Here is a 23,678-nt window from a genome sequence, read left to right on the forward strand (position 1 = left end):
CCAACCAGGATGCTCCACCGAGTCTCAGTGTCCAGAGATTTTGTTGGGGTTTCATTATGTAGGCAGATTGAACACAATCTCCAACCCTGCTTCTCTCTCAGAGGTCATCCAGTTCCTACCCTCTAATCACAGAATCGGTCTTTTTGGTGGCCACTTGGCATCCTGAAGCTGTCCAGGGGCCCAGCATGAGTCACCTCATTAGCCTAACAAAGGCACCCATCACTGAGGAAATTCCAAGTGTTTCTGAAGCTCTGTGCTAGGAAATGGAGACAAAGACCAGACACATTCTTTATTATACCACAGGCTGATACTGCCCACTCAGCACAACTCACAGGCAAACAGATCCATGAACGAGCTTTCTAAGTTACTGGAAATAATGCAAGTGCAAGGTATTATTAAGGGCCCTGGGACAGAGGACCATTCACCATCTAGCAAACCTGTAACATGGAAAGTCCAAACTTCCAGTTCCATCTTCCAGGGTACGAGGAAGATAATGGAAGAGGGGAAGAATTGGCCAATTGAAGGGATTGTTTTTCTACATCTTTCAGAACACTTTCTCGCGTAAGACACATTCCCTAGCCCAGCTTGAAAGCAGAGACTGTGGTAAGAGTTTAAGCTTCAGACACACATGTTTGGGAGATGGAGTTGGCTGTGTGCCCACAGTGATCTGTATGTGGCACAAGCTGTGTAAGATGTGACCTCCCTGACCCAGGATGCCTTTTTCCTATCTTTTAAAAATCCCCAGGGTAGGTTGTGAGAGCTTAGAATGAGAGTCTGAACCCAGAATTACAACCAGATTTCATTATACTAAATCATGATTTACAGTCTGAGGTCAGTGACCCCACCCATCCCTTTCAGTGGGTGAGCGTCCCAGCATCTACACACATGGTCACTTTTTCTATCTGAGAGGTTGTCTTCTTTAATGAGTACTTCTTCGCTCTGTGGTTGAGGGTGGGGATGATGTGAGTGTGTGTTTAAATGAGGTCTAGGCAGTAAAATTCAGTTTAGTTCTGTGAGTTTTGACAAACACGTGTAACCACCTTCGTAATCAAGATATAGAAGAGATCCAGTCCAAAATAATTCCCGTGCCCATTGGTAATCAGTGGCAGTAGTTTATTCCTTTCCATTGCTGAGTAATATTCTGTTGTGTGACTATCCCACCATTTGCTTGTTAATTTCCCAATGGAGGGACATCTGGGTCGTTTCAAGTCTTTGTCTGTTATGAATAAAGTTGCTGGAGACATTTGTGTATAGGTTTTTGTGTGGACATAAGCTTTTATTTCTCTCATGTACACACGTGGGAGTGGGGTTGCTCAGTCCAAAGATAGTGCAATTTAACTGCCTAAGAGACCACCAGCTTCTTCTGTAAAGTAGCTGTGCACTTTGCATTCCCACCCTCCGTGTATGAGAGGCTCTAGCTGATCTCCATCCTTGCCAGCACTTGTTATTGTTAGTTTTCTTTAGTGCGGCCATCACGCTTCCTCATAACCGTGAGGTGGTCTTGGTCATTCTGAAAAGGAAAGTTTGTCTCTTTTTGAATAGCAGTTGGTAAATTCTTATACCTGGGCTTTCACTGTGGATCAGTTTGCTGTGCTAGGAAGGTACGGCCAGTGGCCCTGACTCTCCCCACGGCACATTCCCCTCTCCCTCCGTGCAGTCCCTTCTCTCCTTGGAAGTGGAGAGGAGGAACTGCTGCGGGCTGCACCGGGCGGGGTGGTGCTGGCGCGCTATGTTCCAGCATGCCCCTCTATTGCGTCAGGGATGGCTGTTTGCAGAATCGCTCATCTTCTCCCTCCCTGCCTTTTCCCCCTCAGGCCTACATACAGATCACTTTTGTGGAGCCCTACTTTGATGAGTATGAGATGAAAGACAGGGTCACATACTTTGAAAAGAATTTCAACCTTCGGAGGTTCATGTACACCACCCCGTTCACCCTGGAGGGGCGGCCTCGGGGAGAGCTGCATGAGCAGTACAGAAGAAACACGGTCCTGACCACCATGCATGCCTTCCCCTACATCAAGACGAGGATCAGCGTCATCCAGAAGGAGGAGGTAATGTGCCCAAGAGAGTGGCCACTACTGGATGAGCCGGCCTGGGTGGCCTCCCAGGAGAACACACAAACCTCCTTCATGGCAGATTGGACTGAAAACAAGGCGGGGTGTTCTTGAAATATGATTAAATAATCATCCTTTCACTCTCATGGTGCCAGAAAATTTCATTAGGCAGCTACGTATTTTATAGCACTACTTTATATTAAATATTTAATATTTTAAAGTTATATCTTTAGTATAAGTATGTTTATATATTTAATTATAATATTTAATATTTTTAATGGACACTTATACAGCATATATATTGACATTTTAGATATTTTATATAATTTTTTTTTTTGAGGTGGAGTTTTGCTCTTGTTTCCCAGGCTGGGGTGCAATGGCACCATCTCGGCTCACTGCAACCTCCACCTCCCGGGTTCAAGTGATTCTCCTATCTCAGCCTCCCAAGTAGATGGGATTACAGGCATGCACCACCACACCTGGCTAATTTTCTATTTTTAGTAGAGATAGGATTTCTCCATGTTGGTTGAGCTGGTGTTGAACTCCTGACCTTAGGTGGTCCACCTGCCTCGGCCTCCCAAAGTGGTGGGATTACAGGTGTGTGAGCCACTGTGCCCAGCCAAAATGTGTATATTTTTAAAAGCTCAGAGGTGATTCAAACATAGTTGTGCTGTTAATTACTGGAGACAGGACGTGCATGTAAGCAGCCCCAGTGAGTCGGGGGTGTGCTGTGTGCTGTAGGAAAGGCGCCATGTAAGGTAGACAGGTTGACTGACTCCTAGTCCCAGCTTCCTCCTGTGATTTTTAAAGCTATATGTGTTTAGTTTCTTCATCTATACCTTAGCAGGAAAGATGTCTAAGTACAGTACAAGACTATACTCATTTTATTCATAATAGGACTGATCAAGAAGGTCTCTCAAACCACAGAATGGTTCAAAATTCTACATACCATAAACAACTTATTCCTTTTTTTTTTTTTTTTTTTCTTTTTTGAGACAGTCTCTGTTGCCCAGGCTGGAGTGCAGTGGTGTGATCTTGGCTCACTGCAACCTCCACCTCCCAAGTTCAAGCAGTTCTCTGCCTCAGCCTCCTGAGTAGCTGGGATTACAGGCACCCACCACCATGCCCAACTAATTTTTATATTTTTCGTAGAGACAAGGTTTCACCATCGTGGCCAGACTGGTCTTGAACTCCTGACCTCGTGATCCACCCGCCTTAGTCTCCCAAAGTGCTGGGATTATAAGCGTGAGCTACCACACCCAGCCAACACCTTCTTATTCTTTAAATAAGAACAAATACATATATACTTCTTTGTCGTCATTTTTATATAGGGCCACAGACTTCTCTGTGACTATGGGTTTGCTGATCACAATTCAGCATTTTCTTTTATAAACCACACCCATAGTGCTTTGTCCATGATTTTTAGTTTTGCTTTGTGTAAGCAGAGTGAGAGCTTAAAGTTCCTTGTTAAACAATTTGAGAGCAGAAGACTTCTGGATTTTGATGGCTTTTTTCTTCCCTAGACTTTAACAGTTGTCTTGAACACACCTAATATGACAGGAATTTTTATAGCAACTCACTTTCATGATGTCTTGTCCAAGCATATGGCTTGGTTTTTATAGAAACAACTCTTTTTCTTTCCACACCCATAGTTCATCAGTTTATGCATTGTCTGATTAGAGTGGGTCATTAAAATAACAAGTATAACAGGCATAATCAAGTTGGTGAACAAACACAGATGCGTTGTGGTGAATATACACCTCATCAGGCAGAAGCAGAAAGAGCTAAACTAACTGGAGAGTCGTCCACCAGATAGTGTTCAGCCAGGTAACCACGTCAGGGTGTGGGTTTCACAGAGGGCAAAGAAAGCGTCAAGCAGTGACTCAGTCAAGAGGAGGTAGGTTTAGAAGGCACTGCTGTACTTACTGTACTTATTGCTTTGGACTTTTGAACACTGAGACATTCTAGGCATAACACATATAAACTCATGCTGCCCAAAAGCATTTATTTTTTTGAGACAGAGTTTGGTTCTTGTTGCCCAGGCTGGAGCGCAGTGGCACGATCTCAGCTCACTGCAACCACCACCTCCCAGGTCCAAGCAATTGACCTACCTCAGCCTCCCAAGTAGCTGGGATGACAGGCATTCACTACCATGCTTGGCGAATTTTTTGTATTTTTAGTAGACACGGGGTTTCTCCATGTTGTTCAGGCTGGTCTCAAACTCCCGACCTCAGGTGATCTGCCTGCCTCGGCCTCCCAAAGTGCTTGGATTACAGGCATGAGCCACTGGCCCAAAAGCATTTTAAAACTTTAGCTTTTCTTTTTTCTTTTCTTTCTGTCCTTCCTCCTGCCTTCCTTTCCTTTCTTTCCTTCCTTTCTTTTCATTCCTCTTTTTCTCTTTCTGTGTGTGTCTCTCTCTCACTTTCATTTTTGAGACAGGATGTGCCTCTGTTGCCCTAGAGTGCAGTGGCATGAACATGGCACACCACAGCCTTGACCTCCTGGGCTCAAGCAGTTTTCCTGCCTCAGCCTCCTGTGTAGCTGGGACTACAGGCTTGTGCCACCATGCCCAGCTAATTAAAACAATATAGGCCAGGCCCACTGGCCTAGGCCTGTCATCCCAGCACTTTGGGAGGCCAGGGCAGGTGGATCACAAGGTCGGGAGACTGAGATCATCCTGGCCAACATGGCAAAACCCCGTCTCTACTAAAAAAAAAAAAAAAAAAAAAAAATTAGCCAAGCATTGTGGCACGTGCCTGCAGTCCCACCTACTCAGGAGGCTGAGGCAGGGGAGTCGCTTGAAATTGGGAGGTGGAGGTTGCAGTGACCCAAGATCGTGCCATTGTACTCCAGCCTGACAACAGAGAGAGACTCTGTCAAAAAAAAAAAAAAAAAAAAATTTCCAGTGCAAATACATGCAAGGACAAGGTATTATTAAACGCATTGTGACAGAGAACAATTCACCATCTTGCAAACCTATAAAATGGAAAGTCCAAACTCCCAGTTCCATCTTCCAGGGTATGAGGAAGATAATGGAAGAGGGGAAGAATTGGCCAATTGAAGGGATTGTTTTTCTACATCTTTCAGAACACTTTCTCACTTAAGACACATTCCCTAGCCCAGCTCAAAAGCAGTGACTGTGGTAAGAGTTTAAGCTTCAGACACATGTTTGGGAGATGGAGTTGGCTGTGTGCCCACAGTGATCTGTACGTGGCACAAGCTGTGTAAGATGTGACCTTCCTGACCCAGGATGCCTTTTTCCCCTCTTTTAAAATTCCCCTCTTTAAAATATATATGTATTTTGTAGAGACAGGAGGTCTCACTTTGTTGCCCAGGGTGGTCTCAAACTCCTGGCCTCAAAATGTCCCCTACCTCAGCCTCCCAAAGTCCTGGGATTACGAGTGTGAGTCACTGCACAAGCCTGAACTTTTCTTGCCATTGGTAGTTCCCCAACAACCTCAACAACGATTCTCAGCTGTTTGCAAGGGCTATAGAAATAAGTACCATAGACTGGGTGGCTTAAACAACTGAAATGTACTGTCTCTACAATTCTAGAGGCTAGACGTATGAAATCAAGGTGCCGGTAGGGTTGTGCCTTCTGAGGGCTGGGAGGAAAGGGTCTGTTCCAGGCCTCTCTCCCTGGCCTGTGGACGGCCGTCTTCTCCGTGTCTCTTCACATCATCTTCCCTCTGTGTTTGTGCCCAGATTTCCTCTTCTCATAAGGACACCATAGTGGACTAGTGCTTACCCGGCTGGACTCATTTTAACTTGACTGCCTCTGTAAAGACCCTGTCTCCAAATAAGGTCCCATTCTGAGGTACTGAAGGTTAGGACTTCAACGTATCAATTATGGGGGAACACAATGCAACCCTTAACTTTCAGAAAGACTCTACCCCAAACCAGCAGAACTTAGCAGATAGATTGACCCTTAAGAGAATTCCATTTACTGGGATTCACCCTCAGGGTGAGATGGAGAAGGCACAGGTGATATCAAAAGCTTGTGTTATGATGAGTGAGAAAATCTTGAGTGCTGTACTTCTCATATAGCTTTCTGTAGAAGTTGAGTAACGTGAGGCCAGGAGCAGTGGCTCACACCTGTAATCCCTGCACTTTGAAAGGCCAAGGCAGGTGGATCACCTGAGGTCAGGAGTTGGAGACTAGCCAGGCCAACATGGAGAAACCCCGTCTCTACTAAAAATAGAAAATTAGCTGAGCATGATGGTGGCACCTATAATCCCATCTACTCAGGAGGCTGAGACAGGAGAATCGCTTGTACCCAGGAGGCAGAGGTTGCAGTGAGCCAAGATCATGCCATTGCACTGCAGCCTAGCAACAAGAGTGAAACTCCATCTCAAAAATAAATAAGTAAATGAAATAAGTTGAGTAACTTGCTCAATAATAGGCAAGGCAACCTCACAAGGTAGAAAAAACATGGACTTTGAATATAGACATACTTATGATGGAATTAGGACCTCTCCCTTAACTATCTGTGGCATTTCATGGAACCTAACCTTACAAATCCCCCTTTGACTGTGAAATGGAGAGTATAAAGAGGTTGTTGAAGGAATAGATGATAAATGTATGTAAAGTTCCTGAAACATAAGAATTCAGGAAATATTAGACCCTTCCTTCTTTTTAACCTGATAAGAGTATTTTAAATGACTCTGAAAATCTCTCCCTAGCTGCTGCTTCAAATCCAGGTGGCCTCCCTGTCATAGCTCCAGGTTTTCCATAGCTTATGAGACCAGACAGTGACTTCTCTATGTTTACGTCTCATGTTCAGTTTGTTTTGACACCGATTGAAGTTGCCATTGAAGACATGAAGAAAAAGACCCTGCAGTTAGCGGTTGCCATTAACCAGGTGCCCCCTGATCCAAAGATGCTTCAAATGGTGCTGCAAGGCTCTGTAGGAGCTACTGTAAATCAGGTAAGCAAAACAGCCGGTGGCAGCGCCTCTGGTTCTCATTATTTGGGTTGTTGTTACATGTCTACACCCTCCTTTTTTGGGGTGGACGAGGACTGTGATCCATATATAAACACAGAGATGTTCCTACACTTAGCCTGAATACTTGTGAGGTTTAGAAGACTTTTAGGAGGCTTTTCCCTTTCATGTAAGAACCCCAGGTGAAAAAGAAATCCTAGAGATGAGTGGACCAGGTTTTTAGGAGTATCACTTTCTCAGAGGAGTCTCTACCTCGGGCCAGACCTGACAATATGATGCGAATTTGGAGTCCTGTTGGAGAATGCTTAGTCATGATCAATTCATGCAGAGTCATTGCAGGGCTTGAGACTCACCTACAAGTTCCTGTAGGAGAGAGGGAAAAGGATCTAGAACATCCAACTCTTGGGTCAGTCACCAGATGAACCCAGCATGCCAAGGACCTTGGCAACCAGGAGTGACCTGGGACCAGATTTCTTATGCCATTTAGACAAGACTAGATCTTCTTGGACTTATTAGAACCCTAACTCCCAAGTTCAGCATGGTGCTTAACCAGTCTCAGATGGAGGGAGGTACTAGCCTAATACCTCTGTCCAGAGGGTCTCCTTAATTCAATTCTAGTTCTGTTCTTGTCCACACTTCCATGCTCAGGTATTCAGTGAGCATCATAAGTCTTTTCTCATTCAGCATAATTGGATTTCTCCACAAAAATTCTGAGTGTACTTGACATCAAGGGAGCAGAAATAGAGAAGAGAAATGCCTGTTAGATTTCCAAGATCAGGAAAAAAATGAGGAAACTTTTGCCTCTGTAAGTGCCAATCCTTTGATAAAATGGACTTTACAAGCCCAAAACCATGGTCTATCTGTATGCTATGGAGATCTCTGACTCAAGCCAGCAATTATGCAAAACGATGTTTGCCACTAGGGCAACGAGGTAAGTGAACAAAAATGGATAGATCAAAGCAATCCTGATTTTTAGAAAAGCAACACAAAGCATGTACCATTTGATGCAATTGCATTACATTTTTATATGAAGGAAAATCTATTATTAATAGTATTTGACTAATAAAATAATACTTGGAGCCACGCACAGTGGCTTACGCCTATAATCCCAGCACTTTAGGAGGCCAAGGTGGGCAGATCACTTGAAGTCAGGAGTTCGAGACTAGCCTGGTCAACATGGTGAAACCCCATCTCTACTAAAAATACAAAAATTAGCCAGGTGTAGTAGTATACGCTTGTAGTCCCAGTACTTGAGAGGCTGAGGCAGGATAATCACTTGAACCTGGGAGGCAGAGGTTGCAGTGAACTGAGATCATGCCACTGTGCTCCAGCCTCAGTTATAGAGCAAGATTCAGTCTCAAAAACAGCAACAATAAAAAAGAAGATAAATTTGGGCTGGGTACAGTGGTGCATGCCTATAATCCCAGCAGTTTGGGAGTCTCAGGTGGGTGGATCACTTGACAAGCCTGGGCAATGTAGCAAAATTGCATCACAACAAAAAATACAGAAATAGCCAGATGTAATAGCATACACCTGTAGTCCCAGCTACTCAGGAGGCTGATGTGGGAGGATCACTTGAGCCTGGGAAGTAGAGGCTGCAGTGAGCAGAGATCACACCACTGCACTCCAGCCTGGGTGACAGAGTGAGAACCTGTCTCAAAAAAAAAAAAAAAAAAAAAAAAAAACTAACAACAACAGAGAAAATGCATTTATACTTCTGAGTATTCTACAACTTCATACTCCTCCTAAGGATTCAAAGTTTCCTGAGATGTCCAAGACTTTCCTTGATTTTTTTTGTTTAGTTCAAACCAACTACAAAATTAAATGTTCAAACTAAGAAGTCGCTCCAGTATTTTCTCCCAAGCAATTTAATTTCCTTCCAATATCAATATTGGCTTTTTTTTTTCCATCAGGGACCACTGGAAGTAGCCCAAGTGTTCTTGGCTGAAATTCCTGCTGATCCAAAACTCTATCGACATCACAACAAGTTGAGGTTATGCTTTAAGGAATTCATCCTGCGGTAAGAAGGAAAATGGCTGGGAGTTGCAGTAGAGCAGTGGTTCTCCAAGTGCAGTCTTAGACCGGCAGCTTCAGCATCACCTAAGAACTCGCTAGAAAGATAAAGTTTCAGGCACCCTGCAGACCTGCTGAATTGGAATCTCTGGAGGTGTGGCTCAGCAGTCTGCATTTTAACAAGCCCTCCAAGTGATTCTGATGCACACTGAAGTTTGAGAACCACTGCAGTAGAGCATCACCACTTGAAATACTCATGAGTAACTAACACGTAAACTGTAAAATGCTTTCATGTCTAGCATCCCATGTGCCTCACAATCATGCTGTAAGAAGTATCATCATCTTCCTCATTGTACAAAAGAGGAATCAGAGGTTCCAAGACAGTACATAATTTTGTTTAAGGTTACACAGCCAGTTGGCAGCAGAGCTGAGATCAAACCACGTCTTCTCGATACAAATAGCCCATACGGCCATCAAGAGTCCCAGAAGTTCTTTGCTTTGGCTGTCATTGTAATGTCTCAAATCTTATAATATCTTTTTAGAAACTTAAGAATGGACACTGCCTCAAAGTGAGAGAGGCAGATTCTAAAACTGGGCTTTTCAAAGGTATTATTCTGATGATAGTTCCCCGTGCCAGACAAGTCTCATCTCTGCTCCTAAATTCTGCAGTGGAGCTGACTTCAAGAGCAGTCAGTTAGGAACTGGGTCTTTGGTCAAAGTCTTGTAACTTCCTGCAATACGGACACATCTATTGGGTTTCCTATGGTCCTAAAAAAATGAGTATGAAGGATGCGAGGCATTTTGCCTATAAGAGAAAAGGACTTCAGAAAAATGTATACCAATATTTCTTTTTATTCAACCCTTAGAGAAGAATATTAAGTATAGGAATTTCTTCACTTGGCAGATGGGGATAAAGGAGACTAAAAGTTGAAGTTTGTTAAATTCAGTGAAAACATCAAAATGCTAGCATTTGTGAGGTTAGAGGTATCTCCTTCGCAGGCTTTTGTGAGAGATCCACAACTTTGCTACATATAGAGGAGACACACTGTGCCCTGCAGTGAATCCCAGCTGCTTGGTAATAGGATGTGTGTGTGGCTTTCTGTGTATGTATTTGTGCATGTTTATGAACATACATACTCACAGATTATCTTGATGAATGTTTTGATATTTGAATTGTTTCCTGTATTTGACAACAATTCTGACATGACAAAATAAAAGCAGATTTTTTCAGTACATGATACATATCTTTTACAAGGCTAGAAAAATATTTGGAGAATTATTTTATTTTATTTTGAGATAGGATCCCACTCTGTCACCTAGGCTGTAGTGTAGTGGTGTGATCTCAGCTCACTGCAATCCCTATCTCCCAGGCTCAACCGATTCTCCTGCCTGAGCCTCTGGAGTAGCTGGGACTATGGACGTATACCACCATAACCAGCTAATTTCTGTATTTTTAGTAGAGATTGGGTTTCACCATGTTGGCCAGGTTGGTTTTGAACTCCTGACCTCAAATGATCCACCTACCTTGGTCTCCCAAAGTGCTGGGATTATAGGCATAAGCCACTGCCCCCAGCCCCATTTTTAATTTTTTTGTAGAGAGAAGGTCTCACTATGCCTCCTACACTGGTCTTAAACTGCTGGGCTCAGAGATTGGATATTTTTTCATCTATTTTTACTTAAAATTAATCATGGTTGAAGCCCTCCAAAATTGGCAATGCTCCAGGACCTCTAAAAGGACCTATGAAATGTTTAAAGAGCACTCACTATATTCCAGGCATGAGATTAGTTATGGGAATACAGAGATCTGGCTGTTCCCCTGTTCTTAGTGATAGGCTATAGCTCTGCATGGCTGACTAACAATGCAGCATACACACAGAACTTTAAGAACTATGGAGATCAGAAAAGAGAAATCAGCTTCAGGCCGGAGTGTTTCGGGGAGGCGTTATGGAAAAAAAACACTTAAATCTTGTCATGACTATATAGGTGGAAGAAAGGCGCTAGTAGGGAAGAGGAAGCCGTGACAGTGGCCCTGCCTGACCCAAGGTTTCGCTTTCAGCTGTTTTAGTTGCCCATGGTCTGAAAGTATTATTTACAATATTTTGAGAGAAAGAGAGAGAGAGAGAGACCACATTCATATAACTTTTAGTTCTGTATGTTACTATAATTGTTCTGTTGTTAATCTCTTACTGCTCCTAATTTATAAATTAAGCTTTCTCATAGGTATGTATGTATAGGGGAAAAAAAAAAAAAAAACATAGGGAAACCATCCAGTTTCAGGAATCCTCTAGGGGTCTTGGAACCTATCCCCAGGGATAAGGGGGACTGGGGTACCAGTGGGTGGGCCAGCAGGACCACGAGACTCAGTCAGGAATGCCTCTGATGCACTGGGCTCCTCTAAGTCCAGCTAGAGCAGCATGTTCTCATGAGCATGCTAGGACAAAGAGGAAAGACCAGAAAGACAATAAGATCAGTAAATGAGGCTCTGAATAGAATTTAAATGTAAAAGAAAACTTGTCCCCTGTAGCCCTGTACTCTGGGAGGCTGAATCAGGTGGATAACCTGAGGTCGGAGTTCAAGACCAGCCTGGCCAACATGATGAAACCCCGTCTCTACTAAAAATACCAAAAAATTAGCTGGGCGTGGTGGCGCATGCCTGTAATCCCAGCTACTCAGGAGGCTGAAGCAGGAAAATTGCTTGAACCTGGGAGGTAGAGGTTGCGGTGAGCCAAGATTGCACCACTGCACTCCAGCCTGGGCAACAGAATGACACCCCGTATCAAAAAAAAAAAAAAAAGGAAAAAAGAAAACTTATCAAGAGACTGATTTTCATTCATTTTGCCTCAATTTTTTCTACCAGTGACAAATCTTGCAATCCAGTATCTCATGGGTACGATCCTTTTCATGACTTCACCTAGGTAAAATGTACTTACAAAGTCCCTACTAAACATATGTTTCTCATTAGCTCCCAGCCCCAGGAGAAGTTACTCCAAAAAAAGCCAGGGCCCAGTAAAACTAGTCCCAAGCAAGAGATACAAGAGGAAATGGACTTTCCTAGGGATGGTCCTTTAACAAAGTCATGCGTTAGACTTTCAGTAGATATGCTGTCTTCTCCCCAGATGGCCTGCAGAAGTGTTGGATTTTCAAAATCAAATTCACCATTTTAAATGTTGTTCTGCTGCCTTTTTAATGTTGACTCCACGTGGGAACCAGTCCCACCTTTCTCCCTGCTGGCAGGACTGCTGCATTGTTCTTGAAATTCTAGGAGACTGTCAGTGCTTCCCAAACTTCACTGTTCCTATGCATCACGTAAGGAGCTGTCAAAATACAGATTCTGGCCTGTTGGTGGCTCTGCCTCTAATCCCACACTTTGGGAGGCTGAGGTGGGAGGATTGCTGGGGGCCCAGGATTTCAGGACCAGCCTGGGCAACATGGTGAAACTCCGTCTCTTTAAAAGATACAGAAATTTAGCCAGGTGTGGTAGTGGTGCATGCATGGAGTCCCAGCTACTGAAGAGGCTGAGGTGGAAGGATAGCTTGAGTCCAGGGAGGTCAAGGCTGCGATGAGCCCTGATCGTGCAGCTGCACTCCAGCCTGGGTGACAGAGTAAGACACTGTCTCAAAAAAAAGAAAAATAATGCAGATTCTGAGTCAGTAGGTCTGGGGTGGTTTCTGAAGCACTGCATTTCTAACAAGCTCCCAGGTGATGCTGCTGCTGCTACACTGGACCAAACTTTGAGTGGAGGGGCTGCAAAGATTGCTTAATTGCCTCCTTTCACATTTTCTCCCTATTACTTTTCCCTCCCTCCCTGAGGGCTTAATCTCTCAGGCCATCCTTATCATCATTCACCCCCTTTTGCCTTCTGCTTCCTCCCTTCAAAAAAGCAAATGTGCTCAAAACGCTACACTTTGAAGCAACTGTAGACGTCAGTTCATCCATTCATTCAGCAATTATTGAGCTCCTACTCTGTCCCAGGCACTGTGCTACATATGTGGAAGGATGAGGTCCCAATACCAGTGGGACAAGGCTACAGGCCAAACAGTACTGCTGCTCATGACTTCATGTCTGTGTGCAAACACAGCAGTTGACCTGCCCTCCTCTTCATTCCACAGAGATCAGAAGTCGTGAGTGACAGTGTGCTGATGGCTGCACAACTGTATAAATTTACTAAAACTCATCAAACTCTACACGTAAAGTGGGTGAATGGTATGGTATGTCAATCATACCCTCAATACAGGTAGCAGATGAAGGGTCCTCTGTTGCTTAGTTGCTCCTCAAGTCCAATCTGAAAGTTACAGCTTTTAATGAATACAGTAGCTATTGTTTCATGTTGTTGGCACTGGTGTGTTTTCTCCTCCGCTCTGCTTACAGACAGCAGAAGGGATGCAGAAGTGGAAAATGTTTAGGGCTTGAACAGCTCTCAGGTTTCCCCTTTAGTAAGCTCCAGATTCTCAGCAGACTTCGGCTGTAGATCGATAAGCCCAGATTTCCAAGGTGACCATAAGTGAGCCTTCTGTTGCTGAGAACCAATAGTGGAAACGTTTGCTTGCCAGGCCCTCTGCGTCTAGTGCCACCACTGGGCAGCGACCCTTCTGACTCAGCTGTAGTGGAAGCAGAAATAGGCATAAAGAGAATCCTGGAAGCCTGACTTGGTGTAGCCATCACTCACGCAGCCAGTCCTGCCACTCCTCTAACTGTTACCAAGCTGGGACCTCAATCTGCTTTTGTCTTTTCCTGCAATAATAAAAAACACCACAGGAGTTCAGAAGCCAAAACAGAGAGATACAATGTTCTGTCTTCCTCTTCTGCTCCCCCGGACACCCCAACCATTTAGGTTTTTAAATTTTCTTCTTTATACTTATCTGCACTTTCTCATTCCTATAAAGACTAAGTGATGTTAAATTTGTTTTTACATTTAAATAAAAGATAGTGGTCTTCATTGGCACCAGTTACAGCTTGCCTTTAAGAGAAGTCCCTGAAAGGGAGGGTTCCGCAGCATATATGTGGGCATAGGGTCAGAAAACAGGGTGTTGCGTGGTGCTGTTTTTAAACAGGAGTTGGGGTCTATTGAGAGGAAGGAGAAGGAATTCATCTGAGTCACCAAAGGGCAACCCAATTTGTAGAGTGTAGGTGGAAACAGAAACAGTAGTTTTAACTTGAGACCAAGGCCATGTGCCTGGCTTACTGCTGGAAATGGAGCAATGGCTTTCCTAGGCCGTATATGTGGCGTTGGGGTTAGGAATATGGGCACTTAGGCCAGATTGCCTGAGTTCAGATTCCATTCTGCCTTAACTAGATGTATGACCTTGAGTAAGTTACCCACCCTTGGTTTCCCCAGATGGCAAATGGGAATAATAATTGTAACTACCTCTTGCATTTAGTGTCAGAATAAAATGAGTTAGTACATGGAACTTAGAATAAGACTTTGGACGTACTAAGTAATCAGTAAGTGTGACATTATTCAGTGGGGCAAATAGGGAACTGATGGATTTGAATGGGAGCTAGAGAATTAATCTGACTTAAATATAGATATTGTCTATCCATGATTTGTCTGTCTCTATAAAGTGTTAATCATAAGACACAGTGGGGCTGATGAGACATTGGCCTGGGAGCAGCAGGATTCTGGGTTCATATCCAGCTCTGCTGTCCCACAGGCATGTGACTGGACAGGACACTTCACCTCTTTGCATGTTAGTTTCTTCAACTATGAAATAAAGGGGGCCAGGCACAGTGGCTCACATCTGTAGTCCCAGCACTTTGGGAGGCTGAGACGAGTGGATCACAAGGTCAGGAGTTCGAGACCAGCCTGGCCAACATAGTGAAACCCTGTCTCTACTAAAAATACAAAAATTAGCTGGGCGTGGTGGTGTGCACCTGTAATCCCAGCTACTCAGGAGGCTGAGGCAGGAGAATTGCTTGAACTGGAACCCAGGAGGCAGAGGTTGCTGTGAGCCAAGATTGTGCCACTGCACTCCAGCCTGGGCTACAGAGCAAGGCTCCGTCTCAAAAAAAAAAAAAAAAAAAAAAAAGGAGAAGGAAAAAAATAAAGGGACTAGAATAAGCATCTCTAAGAGTCCATCATTCTCATATGGTACAAATAGTTCATGTACTTAGACTGTGTCTATCGGGCATAATAACACCACCATGTGCTCTGGCTTTAGCTATGTGCAGGGACTGTTCTGAGTATTTTATCTGTTTCAACTCATTTAATCTTTACATTAATTTACCAGGTAGGCTGTTATCACCCTCACATCACAGATGAAGAAACTATGACATAATGACATGGAGAGGTTAGGTAGCTTGTTTAAGGTTGCAAAGTCAGTAAGTAGCAAAGCAGGATTCAGAGTTGAGCACTCTGGCTCCAGAGTCCATTCTCTTAATTGCTGTGCTGAGCTGTTCCCTCTGGTAACTAAATTTAGTTGCTAGTAACAGAATACAAGTAAGAGTAGCTTAAATAAGAAACGTATTTTTCATCTGGGCACGGTGGCTCACGCCTGTAATCCCAGCACTTTGGGAGGCCAAGGCAGGTGGATCACAGGTCAGATGTTCAAAACCAGCCTGGCCAACAAGGTGAAACCCCGTCTCTACTAAAAATACAAAAATTAGCTGGGTATGGTGGTATGCGCCTTTAATCCCAGCTACTTGGGAGGCTGAGACAGGAGAAATTGCTTGAACTGGGAGGCAGAGGTTGCAGTGAGCCGAGATCATGCCACTGCATTCCAGCCTGGGCTACAGAGCAAGACTCTGTCTCAAAAAAAAAAAAGAATGAAAGAAAAGAAAAGAAATGTATTTTTCTCTCATACTAAATAAGATTGGAGGTAGTTGATGCAGAGCTATGTATGTGATGGCCTTATAAAGTCATCAGAGACCCTGGTTCTTTTCCATGTCTTTACTGTGCCATCCTGGTTATAGTGTACCCATTCTCATGGTCATGATATGGTTGCTAGGGATCCAGCCATCATGACCACATCTGGGCAAGTATGAGGAAAGAGCAAAAAGGTATGTCCCTTTCCCAGTGACTTTACCTATCTTATCAGTCATCCCTACCTACATGGGTGGCTAGGAAATGTAAGTTTCCAGGTGGCCACACTGCCCGAAGTTCTGCTAGTAGGGAAGAAAGAGTGGATATTGAGAAAACAACTAATAAATTTTTTTGCCACACTGAGGAACCAATGTGTGGGCTGTGCTGAAATGAGGGGGGCTAGGCTCGGTGCAACGGCTACGCCTGGAATCCTAGCACTTTGGGAGGCTGAGGTGAGCAGATCACTTGAGCTCACAAGTTCAAGACCAGCCTGGGCAACATGGCAAAACCTTGTCTCTACAAAAAATACCAAAAAATTAGCCAGGCATAGTGGTGTGCCTATAGTTCCAGCTGCTCGGGAGGCTGGGGTGGGAGGATCACTTGAGTCCACAAGGCGCAGGTTGCAGTGAGCTAAGATCATTACACTGCACTCCACCCTGGGCAACAGAGCAAGATCCTGTCTCAAAAAAAGGAGGCATGGGGGCACCAAGAGATGCAGAGAGGATGAGGGCTACATGACCACTCTCTCTGTAGGAGACCTTAACTCTATACATGGAGACCTCAAAATGTTACTGTCATCAAAAGCCAGGAATCCTTTTCTGGAGGTACAACTTCCTGCCCTTTCTAATCCCTATCAATCTGGTTTCTGTAGGACTGTGACTGCTAGAAAACTCCAGGCATATTTGTTCTAAGAAAATACTCGTGTTCAGTGAGTTTACCAACAAAGGGAGCATCAGAGGATGTAAGGGAAGTCTGGAATGGTTGTATTACTGAGAGCAACACAGCTCAGATGTTGTGGACCTAAGAGAATGTTACAGATAAGATCTTTTTTTAAAAGTTGTTTGCAGTGTCGTTTTACGACCTTGTATACATTTTCCAAGAGATATGGCTATTCTCTCAGAGGGATGTTAGCACGTGGCCCTCCTTAGCTTATGGATTTAAAGTAACATAGTAGAAATTATTTCAATTTTCATCAAATAACCTAGAGAATAGAACCCACATGACTGAAAGGAAGAAATGTAGGAAAAGTATGTAAAATAATTTTATGCATTATAAAAGTTTAAGATATAAAGTAATATTACTATATAAACCTATTTTTTGTTCCAGCTATTAATATATTTGTCTTTATAAAACACCACAATTATTTATTGCTATGTAACTAATGACCTCAAAACTTTACGGCTTGAAACAACATTTAATTATTATGCATGTGGTACATAATAACTTTTGCTTTCCTCATTTCTACTCCTGATATTTGCTTCGGATGTGGTCATCATGGCTGGGGCCCTAGCTGCTGTATTGTGGCCACCATAATGGTTGTGCTATAACTTGGGGTTGGCTGGGCTCAGCTAGGTGGTTTTTGCTTGGAGTCTCTCACTCAGTTGCACTTAGACAGTGGCTAGGACTTGAATTACCCAAAGGCTTCCTCATACGTGTCTGGTGTCTGGGCTGAGAATATTCAAACAGCAGGGGCTCCTCCTCTCTCTAATTCTCTTTCTCTCCACATGGTCTCTCCTGCATGACAGCTTTAGGGTAGCTAGACTTGTCACAGGATGGTTCAGGACTCTCATAGTACAGAGAGAAAGAGAGACAGAGGCCATATTACCTTTTATTAGCCAGGTACACAGTACCACCTGCACCACATTCTGTTCATTGTGGCTGTCACAAAGAACTACCCAACTCTTGATGGGGGTATGGGCAAGGTTCTAGGAGAGCACGTTCTTATGGCCATTTTTTAGAAAATACAGTCTGCCACATTCCAGAAGCATCAGTCTGCCTTATTATCACAGCCTCTCATTTAATTCTTTCAACAATGCTGGGAGATGATATGAGCTTATTATCCCCATTCTCCAGATGAGAAAATTGAAGATTTTTATGGTTAAGTCATCCTGCTAATGAATAGCAGCTGGTTTCAACCCAGTTCTGTCTTCATATAAAGCACATGGTAAACAATCAGGATGTGTTAGCTAGCTAGTACTACTTCTGCAAACGAGGACTAAGGAGAGTTTAGTTAATTCTACCAAAGTTGTCAGAGTAGACTTCCCCAAATTAGCTGTTAGCTTTGGCAGGCCTCATCCCACCTCCTATAGTCTGCCAATGTTATAAACTTGGGCCTTGAAGTCATCCTGCAACTGATTTTATTTTACACATGGTGTTACTTGTAACTGTTAGTTAAGAAGCAATAAAAATAATAAGGGTTGATATAGATTTCTCAGGATTCAAAGGCAATATACCTTCCCTTCTAGGTCTTCCCTAAGACCTTTAATATGTAACCTTAGGTATCCTATAATTTGCTTCAATTAATGTCAGACTTAAAAGATAGGTGAAAATCTGGTTAAGGGAGTTCTTTTGGATTCTGTGTGAGTTAAATAAAGCAGGTCCTTCTTCTGTAGCAGACTAATTCCATGATGAAGGCATGGTTGTAGGTTTATTTTCGCCTAGCCAGGTAGCTTTTCCTTGCCACATGCCATCCTCTTCCTCTTTGTCATCCTGAAAATGTATTCAGTGTTAAGAGGATTTGATAACAATGTCTGGGTATCTTCATAACTTACCCCAAATCTAATACCACTATTAGGAAAATAATATAAGGCACATGATCACCCAGATCTTATTTATTTGGAGGATAATATAATTATTACTATTACATGTTAAGTAACTTACAGCCATTACTCTGTCCCTTTAAGGTTTGTTGCTTTGTAAGTTCCCTTGGGTAGAAGAGTATAAAACAAAAGGCAAGACTTTATCATGTTTAAATAACATGATTTTCTTCTTTGGTGTGTACCATACTGTGTAGGAGACCTTGGTTTAACAATCCACAAGTCAGATAACCAGGATGAGTTTTTAAGATTTTCTCTTTGTCTTTAATGCTCTGCAATTTTACCATCAAGAGGCTGGGTATAGATCTGTTGTTGTTCATTAGAGGGTTTATACCTCTTTTCAAGTCTAGAAAATTATCAGCTATTTTCTCTTTAAATATTGCCTCCCTCTCATTTTCCATTTCCTTGAGATTCTATTAGACGTGCGTTGGATCTTCCTTTTATCTCCATGTCTCTTAACCAATTTTTTCATATTTTTTTATTTTTTAAATCTCATTGGTGATTTCCTTGGATCCATCATACGTTTAATTATCCAGTTATGTCTAGTCTATTATTTAACCTTTCCATTGAGGTTTTTGTCTTTTAACAATTGTGTGTGTGTGTGTGTGTGTGTGTATGTGTGTGTGTCAGGGTCTGGTTCTGTCACCCAGGCTGGAGTGCAGTGGTGCAATCTTGGTCATTGCAACCTCTACCTCCCAGGCTCAAGCCATCCTCCCACCTCAGCCTCCCAAGTAGCTGGGACTGCAGGCACGCACCACCATACCCAGCTAATTGTTATATTATTTGTAGAGGTGGGGTTTTGCCATGTTGCCCAGGCTGGACTTTTAACTTGTCAGCTCAGGCAGTCCACCCACCTCGGCTTCCCAAACTGCTGGGATTACAGGCATGAGCCACCACGCCCAGCCTAGTTACTGCATTTTTTTTTTTTCTAGAAGTTCTGTTTGCTTTTTTTCTGAATTTTTCCTGGTCTCTATTTCATATTCTTGTTTTTATCATGGATTTTGTACCTTTTATTTATTTTCTTCTTTTGTTTCTAGTTAGGATTTTATACATTTTATTACCTCTGTGTTAACTTTGTTTTTTTGCATTGTTCTATTATCTCTAATTCTTATTGGACTAATTCTTTTGTTTGATGCATCTGTTAGTTTTCTCTCATGGTAGCCAGTTTCCTCACACGGTTTGTAACTTTTTATTGTGAGCTCATCTTTGGCGGGAGTGGCCTGGATGTCCTGATTGAGAATGTGTTCCTCCAGAGCAAGTGTATGTTGGTTTGTCTGAGCCCTAGCAATTTCAATAATCCTAACTGTTATTTTCTCACATTGAAGCACATACAGTCAAGGAATGTACATTTGTAACTTATACCATGTGTGGTGCAAGCCTAGAATTTACATTTCTCAAGATGGCTTTCTTTTCCATGAATGGCCCTAAGCTCATAGCAAATTTCCATTCTGCCACTCTGGACAGCTTACAGCATTTTTCTAAACCCTCTTTCATAGATGGGGTAGCTTTTCAAGGCTCTGGACCATGTGCAGATAGCATATCCAGAATCTCCCTTTGCCCTGGCCAAGGTCACATCACTAATTTTGTGTGAGCTTTGAAACCCCTTCCACCCATCCCATAGACCTATATGCAGTCCTAAAATCTTAATGGGCAGTCCTAGTCACAGCCGCCTTACCACCAGCTCCTGCAATCACTCTAGCTTTTATTTTTCTCTTTCTTTCTGGCACCTGGTGTTCCCCTTTCTCTTTTAACAAGTTTTTGTTGTGCTTTCCTAGCATTTCCATATGTGTGTAGCAGAAGGGGGCTGAATGGCACCTGCTCTGATGCCATGTGGCCGTAAATCACAGTGAGCTTTGTGTAAGTACAACAGCTTCCATTCCTGAGTTTCATTCTTAGATCTACCACTTCCTCACAGTGCTATCTTGGGCAAGCATTTTAACGTTTCTGAGTTTCAGGAACAAGATAAAGGTAAAAGCTGACTTTTTAGGGTTGTCGGGAAAATTAGATAATGCATGTAAAACTTATTGAAACTTCTTCTGGCACATAGCAAGTCAGAGGTTCTCAATTCTGGCTAGGTTGGCTTCAGTATCCCCTGGACAGCTTTTCAAAATTCAACATTTCTGGGCCAGAAGCGATGGCCCGTACTTGTAGTCCCAGCTACTCAGGAGGCTGAGGTAGGAGGATCGCTGGAGCCCAGGAGGTCAAAGTTTGCCATGAGCTGTGATCACACCACTGCACATCAGCCTGAGTGACAGAGTGAGCCCCTGTCTCAAAAAATAATGATAAAATAAAGTAAAAAACAGAGATTTCTGGGTGCTACCCCTCAGCAGTTCTGATTCATTAAGTCTGAGCTAGATCCTAGAAATCTGCGTTTTGAAAAGCTCCGCAGGTATTCCTGGTATGCCACCCAGTTTGAAAATGCTCTTAAAATTATTCAAAAAATCATAAGTAGTTTCATTGTTCTCAGATTTCTTAGCATTTATTTCTCCCACACTGATTTTTCATCTCAGATGTGGTGAAGCCGTAGAGAAAAACAAGCGTCTCATCACACCAGACCAGAGGGAGTATCAGCAGGAACTCAAAAAGAACTATAACAAGCTAAAAGAGAACCTCAGACCAATGATTGAGCGGAAAATTCCAGAACTCTACAAGCCAATATTCAGAGTTGAGAGTCAAAAGAGGTAAGAACAGGGCAGAAAAGGCCTCTTCCTGGGGGTTAAAGGGCAACGCATGAGACCCAGCACCCCAGGGCATGGTCTGCTGTACTTGAGGAGCTACAGAACCTGCAAAGGGTGGGAATGGGGTCTGGAATCAGAGAGGCTGCCAGAGTGTGATCCATTCTGCCTCTGTCCTCCCCATCCCTGCTCCTTGACCTCTCCCAGACACCTTGGTGTTGGTCTTGAGCCAGCGGTCTTCTCAGGGCTGAATTACAGCCTGTGTTGGGTTTTTTGTTAGTTTAATTGGTTTCTGTGTTTGTTTTGGCACAGTGTGAAGGGTCACAGACCTTTCAGTTATTATCTGCTGAGTTCTCTATGACTGATACCCACTGCTACCAGGTAATCCACCCCTAACCCTTTCTAAAAGGCTAGTCGATCTTTCTTACTTCTGTATGCTCTCTTTCCCTCTCTTCCCTTTCTTTTCTTAATTTCAGGGACTCTTTCCACAGATCTAGTTTCAGGAAATGTGAAACCCAGTTGTCACAGGGCAGCTAAGAAAAGCCATCTTCATTCGTGGAGACTGTGGCCCTGCAACCCTGGAGAAGGACTCGATGGTACTTAAAAAATTGGGACATTTGCCACCAGGATCGACTGTGCACTCCCTGACCAGCCAGCACTCTGAAAGCTTTGGGATCCAAGGAACCATGGAATGATACCCAGATGGACTGTGACCAGATTTTTGCCATACTGGAGGATGGCAATGTGGAGGATGGGTACTCAGGCCTGACTGTGTATTTATTTAATTGTGTTTTTTCACAATGTACCAAACAAGGCATAAGCAGCTTCTCCTGCTGACTGGTTAATCACTGCCCATCTGAGAGATTATTTCCTCTGGCCTATATTTGATTTACAGGAGTAACTCACATTGCCTGAGGAAAAATGGAAAAATTATCCACCGATCAATTCAATCTGAACTTCACTCTTTATAGGAAGGGAGGGTAAACTTGTAGGAGTAAAAAACATTTTCAATAAATCTATGAAGGGAAGCCTTACTACAATTCTAAAAATCATGATGGTTGGAAATTTGGGTGTAGATTAATTATTTGTGAACTTGTTACCATTTTGGTAATGGTGGACTAATTGTTGTATAGTTATTTTTGCTTTATTATTACTGTTAATTCAACATGCATTTATAGAAGAATATATTCAAAGCATTGATGGAGGAGATACATGGTACTTGGAGCAGTCAGCCAAAAATTACAGATACTGCTTTTACTTAAATGCAAACAATCCTCCTATAATGCTTTGCTTTTTTTTTTTTTTTTTTTTGAGATGGAGTCTAGCTCTGTCTCCCAGGCTGGAGTGCAGTGGCATGATCTCAGCTCACTGCAACCTACCTCCACCTCCCAGGTTCAAGCGATTCTTCTGGTTCAGCCTCCCGAGTAGCTGGGACTACAGGTGCACACCACCACGCCCAGCTAATTTTTTGTATTTTTAGTACAGATGGGGTTTCACCATGTTAGCCAGGATGGTTTCAATCTCCTAAGCTCGTGATCTGCCTGCCTTGGCCTCCAAAGTTCTGGGATTACAGGCGAGAGCCACTGCACCAGGCCTGCTTTTTTTATGTCACTCTTGCATACTGTCTCTTTCTCCTTTCTGGGACCAAGCTTATTTTTCTAAAGCAATAATAGCTCTCTTTTCATTTCAGAACATTGTGCTGCCTGTCAGCATATGTATATCAGCTACAAAACAGATTTAACTTTGACTTCTTTTGACAATGTATTTTAGAAGAAAGATGAACAGTTATTATTTGAGAATTAAATTATATATTTTTAATATGACTGATGACCTTGACTGATAATAAAGATGAAATAAGAATTGCAAGTTAATGTTTTCCTTTGCAACTCATTTTTTCTTTTTTGTTTTGTTGACAACTCATAATGGTTTGTAAAGCTCTGCAGAGAAAAGAAAGATGCCTCATCCTGGCCCCTATCAAACAGTACTATCCAAGGTGGCACCTCTTATGCAATGTTTAACTCTAGTGGTCATGAAAGATGACTTAGTTCAGATATTCCAGAACTTTTGCTTATACCATCAAGTATGCATGAATTTATAGTCTGAAAGAGGACTTAATAATTAAAACTTACTAGTTTAAATGCTAAACTTTTTACTTTTTAGGTATTTGGGGAAGAACTCTTTTTAAAGTATATTATACAACTGACTGCTTTTTTAAAATGAGTACACATGACATACTTTAATTCCATAGATATTTAGGCCCTCCTCTTTGCTAGACACTGGGTTGAGACCAAGGTCAAAAAACATTGTCACTACCCTCCAAATCATCTCCGTTCCATGAGGAAGATCATATACATGTGTAGTAGCCACAGCACAAAACAG

General features: G+C 42.9%; 1 protein-coding gene across 7 annotated transcripts in view; it reads left to right on the forward strand.

Moving 5' to 3' along the window:
- Nucleotides 1-23,165, forward strand: part of DOCK8 (dedicator of cytokinesis 8) — a 251,124-nt gene extending 227,959 nt beyond the window's left edge. For 4 of the 7 annotated variants that reach the window (XM_078367967.1, XM_035275421.3, XM_054255603.2 and 1 more), the window contains 5 exons: nucleotides 1,815-2,051; nucleotides 6,838-6,981; nucleotides 8,910-9,016; nucleotides 21,135-21,305; nucleotides 21,776-23,165. In XM_078367967.1, the coding sequence (XP_078224093.1) occupies nucleotides 1,815-2,051; nucleotides 6,838-6,981; nucleotides 8,910-9,016; nucleotides 21,135-21,305; nucleotides 21,776-21,836 (720 nt within the window). In that variant the 3' untranslated portion in view covers nucleotides 21,837-23,165. Of the gene's footprint in view, nucleotides 1-1,814; nucleotides 2,052-6,837; nucleotides 6,982-8,909; nucleotides 9,017-21,134; nucleotides 21,306-21,611; nucleotides 21,681-21,775 lie in introns of all 7 variants that reach the window. The other 3 variants (XM_078367972.1, XM_035275978.3, XM_035276370.3) reach the window with 2 other exon arrangements.
- The last annotated feature ends 513 nt before the right edge of the window (nucleotides 23,166-23,678 follow it).

Source organism: Callithrix jacchus, chromosome 1 (assembly GCF_049354715.1).
Source record: "Callithrix jacchus isolate 240 chromosome 1, calJac240_pri, whole genome shotgun sequence".
In the NCBI taxonomy this organism is placed as follows: Eukaryota; Metazoa; Chordata; class Mammalia; order Primates; family Cebidae; genus Callithrix; species Callithrix jacchus.